The sequence below is a fragment of the Sapajus apella genome, unplaced genomic scaffold (genome assembly GCF_009761245.1).
Source record: "Sapajus apella isolate SASKATOON/1434 unplaced genomic scaffold, GSC_monkey_1.0 scaffold85, whole genome shotgun sequence".
Classification (NCBI taxonomy): Eukaryota; Metazoa; Chordata; class Mammalia; order Primates; family Cebidae; genus Sapajus; species Sapajus apella.
In genome coordinates this window covers 2,591,814-2,597,943 of record NW_022437025.1, presented here as the reverse complement: position 1 = coordinate 2,597,943, position 6,130 = coordinate 2,591,814, and the positions used below count along the sequence as shown (strand labels likewise).

Below are 6,130 nucleotides of genomic sequence, written 5' to 3'. Positions count from 1 at the left end.
GTCATTCCTCTATTGGCTAGCATTGGACTGTAGTCTAAGCTAATTCCAACTGGCTACTTTAAAGGGAGCAGGGGTATGAGCCAGAGTGGCAGGTGAGCAGTTTGGTGGGAAGGATGGTTATGGAACAGGTAACTAAAGGTGGCTCAGGTCAGAGCAGGTGACCCGGGGTGACTCAGGTCATAGCAGGTGACCAGAATGAGTCAGGCAGGACAGAGCAGGTGACTAAAGGTGACCTAGGTCAAAGCAGGCGCCCAAGGGGACAGATGTGAACTACTGATTAGAACTGGCAGGAAAGCTGTTTACTGAAACTAGAGGCAGGGGGTAAAGAGAACCAGGAAGTTCAACTTTAAAATGGAGAGAGAGCTGAACATACTGACATACTGATGCTTTGAAGAGAGTCGGAGCTCACGGTATTTAACACTTGACATCTTAGATAACATATAGCAGTAATTCTGTGAACTCTTTCCTTCCGCACTCCTTCCCACTAGGTCTTGTTTGCTTACTTGTTTAGTGGTTGGATTATCTTGTGAAATCTCTTTAACACCCTCTCCCCACTAGTATTCAGCCTACGACGTTGCTCATTGCTCCTCAGGGTGTGTAGCTTTGTGTACGCCACACTCACCCTGATGACAGTCATTTTGGCATGGTTCTCTTCCTCTTTCCCTGATCACTTTCAGCCCTTAAACCACTAACTGCCAACTCTATTGTTTTCAACAGTGACGGCGGGTACAACTGGCTCTACAAACAAATCCAATCAAATTCTGACTCCTTTGAAGGGATAGTTTCTGGGAACACCGTGTGATGTCTCCTCCCAGGTCTTGGCTGAGCCTGTATCTTGTCTCTGTTCCCAGGGTTTCACAGCCTCCACTGTTTCTGAGAGTGCCTTCAGGCTTGAACCTCTTTGTTGCAGATGAAGTCCGTTCCTTTGGGAAGAGATTAGGAGCTATCTGTTTTACTGCCTGTTTCTCTACCCAGGCAAAATCTCTGCACAGGACTCAGAGCTGAGGGTGCAGGAAACAGCAAGCATCTCAATTCAACTGTTCATTGTTAGGGTTTCCTTTGTAGCTGTTGGTATTCTATTTCTGTTCATGACTATTACAGGTCGGGTATGCCTAACTCAAAATGTTCCAAAATCCAAATGTTTTTGAGCATTAAGATGATGCTCCAAGGAAATGCTCGTTGGAACATTTTGGATTTCAGATTTTTGGATTAGAAATGCTCAATCAGTAAGCATGATGTAAATATTCCAAATCCCAAAAAGTCTGAAACCTGACACACTTCTGGTACCGAGCATGCCAGGTAAGGGATGAGGGATTCTCACCCTGTGCTACCACCAGTCAAGCGTGTGAGGCTCCCATAGGGCCGCCCCACCCTCCCCCATGTCATCAGGAACCCGAGGGGCTCCCATCAAGTCAGGGACTCTGGAGCTGGATGTCCTATAAGCACCCTGGGATGTTGGAAGAATGAGTGGTTTCCAGGGAAATAGGGGAAGCTCCCTGGCAAGGGCATGGCCAGGAGAAAGGCTGGGAGCCTGAGGCCAAATCAAGTAGGCGCAGGTCACGGGGCAGGGCGGTGGGGAAGCCGCAGGCGGGGCCCCCATGGAGGCGGGAGTGCTCAGAACTGGGCGTGGGGGGTGGCATCTGAGGGTCTGAGTGCCAGCACAGTGCTTCGTGTGCTGCAGCACCCAGAGTTTCCCTCAGCAGCAGGTATGATGCCACCGGGAGGAGGCTGGGACACAGACGTGGTACTAGCCCCCAGCAGTGTCAAGGCTGTCCACGGGAAGAGTAGGCCAGGCTCCGGGGGCCTGGGCAGGCAGCTTCCCCACAGGGTGAGGTCCAGTCCTGGGCCTTTCCCCAGCCCCCACTGCAGCCAGAGGGGGAGGCCGGAGTCCCGGGGCCTGCACTGGGATTTCTGCCCTTCGAGGACACTACTGTTGCCGTGGTCACGGCCCAGCCTGCTTTGCCCTCTGCCCTGTCATCCCATGAGCAAAGAAATGTTCTCTTCCTCACACCTGGAAAAAAATTAAGCGAGGAAAGTTCCTCATACTGCACCTCCCCTGGTTGGTGACCCATTTCTGGCTCTCTGGAGCAGACTCCAGAATTATAGGACCTGCTGTCCCCACCTCATTCTCCTGCAAACTGGCACCCCGGGGGGCGTGGTGCCCAGGCCCTTGTCTCCCCTGACCTGCCTCAAGGACTCCTCACTCTCTGCCTTCCTGATTCCACAGCTTGGGACCCCAATCCCATCTACTCACAGTATGGGGGTGAGCCCTCATACAGGCTCTGTGCATGAGCAGCAGTCCCCAGTTCCAGACGTTTCTTCTGACAAATCCATCCAGAACGGGGTCCCCAGTCCCACCACCCACCTCCAGAGCACACAGTGCAGACCATCCCCTCTTCCTCCTACCTGTGTCAGATCCACCAGAAAATCCTGTGGCCTCATCGTCCGAGTACCTCCAGAAACTGGCCCTCCCCTCTTCACCTTCACTCAGGGTGGTCATATTCCCATGGGGCACACAGAGGCAGGCTGAACATGAGGCTGGGAGAAGTGGGAGCTATTGAGTGTTCTAGGTGGTAAGCAGTCACCAGGATGCAGTGAGATCTGCCTAAAGAGATCTCAGAAAAAAGGGGCCATCCTGGGATTCCTTCTTTCATTTTAAATACTATTCACCTCATTTATAACCTCTACCCAATGTAATTCATTATTTTATTATAAATCACACCCCACCCCACAACAGGAAGGGCACCAGCCTACGCAGTCCTGTGATCCCGGCCTGTGACCCACCTCCCTCCTTTGCTCTGTGCGGCAGGGGCCTATGGCCGCCTTTAAGCCAGTACGTCCTAATCCAGGGTTCCCTTGTCCCCAGGGTGTTCCCAGCTGCTCTGTGGGGACCTGCTGACCCTGCCCCACCCCATTTGCTGCTTCATAGCACTTGGCACTTCACAAATTGACCCCGATGACGTGGTCAGCTGCTGTCTCCTGCTGCCTGCTCTGCTGGGCACACAGAGGATGGCAGGGGCCCCAGGATCGCAAAGCTGCTGTCTGGAGAGACCTGGGAACTGCGCCGAGGTGGTGTCCTGGCTCCCCGAGGTGGGGTGCATCAGCTGCACGCCCTCTCCCACCCTCCCCACCCCCCCACCCCCACGGAAAGAAGCAGCCGAGGTCTCCTTCTGTACTAATGTATTCCATCTTTCAAAAAGAAAGACATGATTTTAATATTACTTAACAATATGTTAAAAAAGTAGCCAGGCAGGCCTCCGTGTTAATACAGTCGTACACTCTATAACAGACTTGATGGTGTGAGTACTGGGTGGGTTTCTTGTTTTTAACTTTCTCATTCTGCAAGGGATCTTACACAAGCTGGCTACAAGTCAGGGGGATCAAACACAAACAGCGCAACGTGTACACTCAGAGACAGTAGATTGTGGAGAACGAAGGAGGCCTGCCCCGCCCAGCCCGCCTAGGGTGGGACGCAGGGGCACAGGAGAGCTGAGTGACGGCCAGTACCCCAGTGAGGACAGATGACAGGACAGGGCGCAATGCAGAGGCAACGGAGCCACGTGGATGATGCAAACTCCTATCTGGCCACGGCCCAGGCCTCTGAGGCCGCAGTGGTGGGAGGACTTGGCGGGAACTACTGTTCCAATCCGACAGCACAGAGCTACAATCGAAGGAGTCTCACGCACAGACTACACGCACACAAGCTAACAGCGTGGGCCGAGCATCAACTTCTCGGTCTGGGGTCTCAGGCGGCACCGGCTCCGCACAGCCCTTGGCAAGCACCACGGCTCTGGGGTGCTGGCGAGGGGCTTGGCTCTTGGGGTGGTGCAGCCTGGCCCACCTCTTGCGCGTCCCTCTTCAGGCAGTCCTCATTCAGTGGGCAGCAAAGGTGGCTTTTTTCAAGCTAAAATTGGACCAGTTGATAGACAGTCTTTGTCGGGTCTGTCTAGCAGAATCCAAGCAGAACCTGCAAAGACAAAAAGCCAATCATGGAAGGAAACAGGCCACAACCAGCTTGGGGCCTGGCAAAGCCTAGCATGCTCTTGACCTTGCTAGAAACTCACTGCGGGCTGGGGGGTGTGGAGTCCCAGTGAGGGGCATGGTGTCAAGGGGCCCCTTCAGGCCCTGCCATAGGCTGCACCTAAGACGAAAGGACTCAGGAGGCTTACTGGGTGGGTAGAGGGAGTCCTGAGAAAGAAAAAAAACTTTTAATCTGAGAACTGTGAGCACCCCTTAAATTATCAGACCCAGGCTGAGCATGGTGGCTCACACCTGTAATCCCAGCACTTTGGGAGGCTGAGGCAGGTGGGATCACTCGAGCTCACAAGTTCAAGACCAGCCTGGGAAACATGGTAAAACCTCACCTCTACAAAAAATACAAAAATTAGCCAGGTGTGGTGGGGCACACCTGTGATCCCAACTACTCAGGAGGCTGTGGTGGGAGCATGGCTTGAGCCGGGGAGGCGGAGGCTGCAGTGAGCTTGTTGCCAATGGCAGGTATCTGAGCTGCCAGCGGCGAATCTGAACAGATCTGCAGCAGCCTCAGTTCTTGCATTCTCAGAAGAAAGAATTTGACCAAAGGCCATAAGGCAGAAGAAAAAACTGCATCAAGTTTTAGAATAGGAGTGAAAGTTTATGAAAAAGCTCTAGGGCAGAAACGGAAGGAAAGTGCACTCGGAAGAGGTCAAGTGGGCAGCTTGGGAGGCTAGTGCCCTGTCAGGCCTCTGAGGTAGGGCTCTGGACGTTCTCCCGACTCCTCCCTTGGGGCAGGCTGCCCGCGTGCACAGTGGCCTGCTAGCACTTGGGAGGGAGCACGTGTGGTGTGTGTCCTGGAGCGTGCACATGCTCCCCTGAGGCTTCTTCCCGTATGGGTGGAAAGTCCCTGGAAGCTCACACACCAGGTAAACGCCACCATTTTGCACCTCTTACTGCACAGCTTGAGCCCACTTGCCCGACTGCTGAGATCTTATCGGGAAGCTGCTGATTACCAGCTTCAGGTATTGGTCTACCAGGGAAACTGCCTTTTCCTGGTGCTGGCTGTGACCAATTATTTCAGAGAGGCAGTGTGACAACTGCCTGACCATCACCTGACAGTCACATCCCTGGTGGGCGGAGGGAGCCCTTGGGCCCTCCCTGCCCTGCTCGCGCCTGACTAGCTACCCACCGTCATAAGCCAAGAATGCAGCATTGCACTCCAGCCTCGGCAGACAGAACCAGACCTTGCACCTCCCCACCCAGCCCCCCAAAAAAGTTTTGGAGGTGGAACGTATGTGCTCATTAGAGGTCTGGGGTAATCATTATTTAAAGCAGTTTGTCTTCGAGTTTTAATAAACTGTTTTCTTTTGGAGTATACGGTTTCATTTCGCTTAGGAGAAGGCTGAACAAAACAACAAAAACCCCTGTCATATTCTAAACACAGACCCTAAATCTGCAATCGTTCAAGGGCATACCCACACAAATGACTCAAAACCAACACAGACAGACATGCGAGACCAAAATTAAGAATCCCTTTATGGCTTTTAGGACCCAGATCCCTCTCAAGGACAGCTTAAAGAAAGTCTTGCTAGCTGCAAAGGGTGCAACCCACAGCTGTCAGGCCATATTTTCTAATGCCTCAGCTTCTCAGCTGACTGTGCACACATGCCAGGTGGAAGATTTAAAGAGACAGGAAAGTAGAAAAAAGAAAACTGCCCATGGGACTAGTGCCAAAAGTTGGGAAAATTAGGGAAGGTAAAATGTATGGGGTTGGGCTGGGGTGGAAGCTCATGCTTGTAATCCCAGTACTTTGGGAGGCCGAGGTGGAAAGATCCCAGAGGCCAGGAGTTCAAGACCAGCCTGGGCAACGTAAAGGGGTGCCTTCTCTACCCGTCCCCCCCCCCAAAAAAAAAAAATTTGGCCGGGCGTAGTGCCTCATCCCAGCACTTTGGGAGGCCGAGGCAGGTGGATCACCTGAGGCAGTGAGTTTGAGAACAGGCTGACCAAGATGGAGGAACCCCGCCTCTACTAAAAATACAAAATTAGCTGGGCATGGTGGCACATGCCTGTGATCCCAGCTACTCAGGAGGCTGAGGCAGGAGAATCACTTGAACCTGGGAGGCGGAGGTTGTGGTGAGCCGAGATCCTGCCATTG

The 6,130-nt window shown here is 53.1% G+C and overlaps 1 protein-coding gene across 3 annotated transcripts in view; it reads right to left on the bottom strand.

The window, feature by feature from the left end:
• Positions 1-3,165: 3,165 nt before the first annotated feature.
• FAM193A (family with sequence similarity 193 member A) overlaps positions 3,166-6,130 on the bottom strand; it is a 196,838-nt gene continuing 193,873 nt past the window's right edge. For 2 of the 3 annotated variants that reach the window (XM_032253969.1, XM_032253968.1), the window contains exon 22: positions 3,171-3,967. In XM_032253969.1, coding sequence (XP_032109860.1) covers positions 3,874-3,967 — 94 coding nt within the window. In that variant the 3' untranslated portion in view covers positions 3,171-3,873. Of the gene's footprint in view, positions 3,968-6,130 lie in introns of all 3 variants that reach the window. The other variant, XM_032253967.1, reaches the window with a different exon arrangement.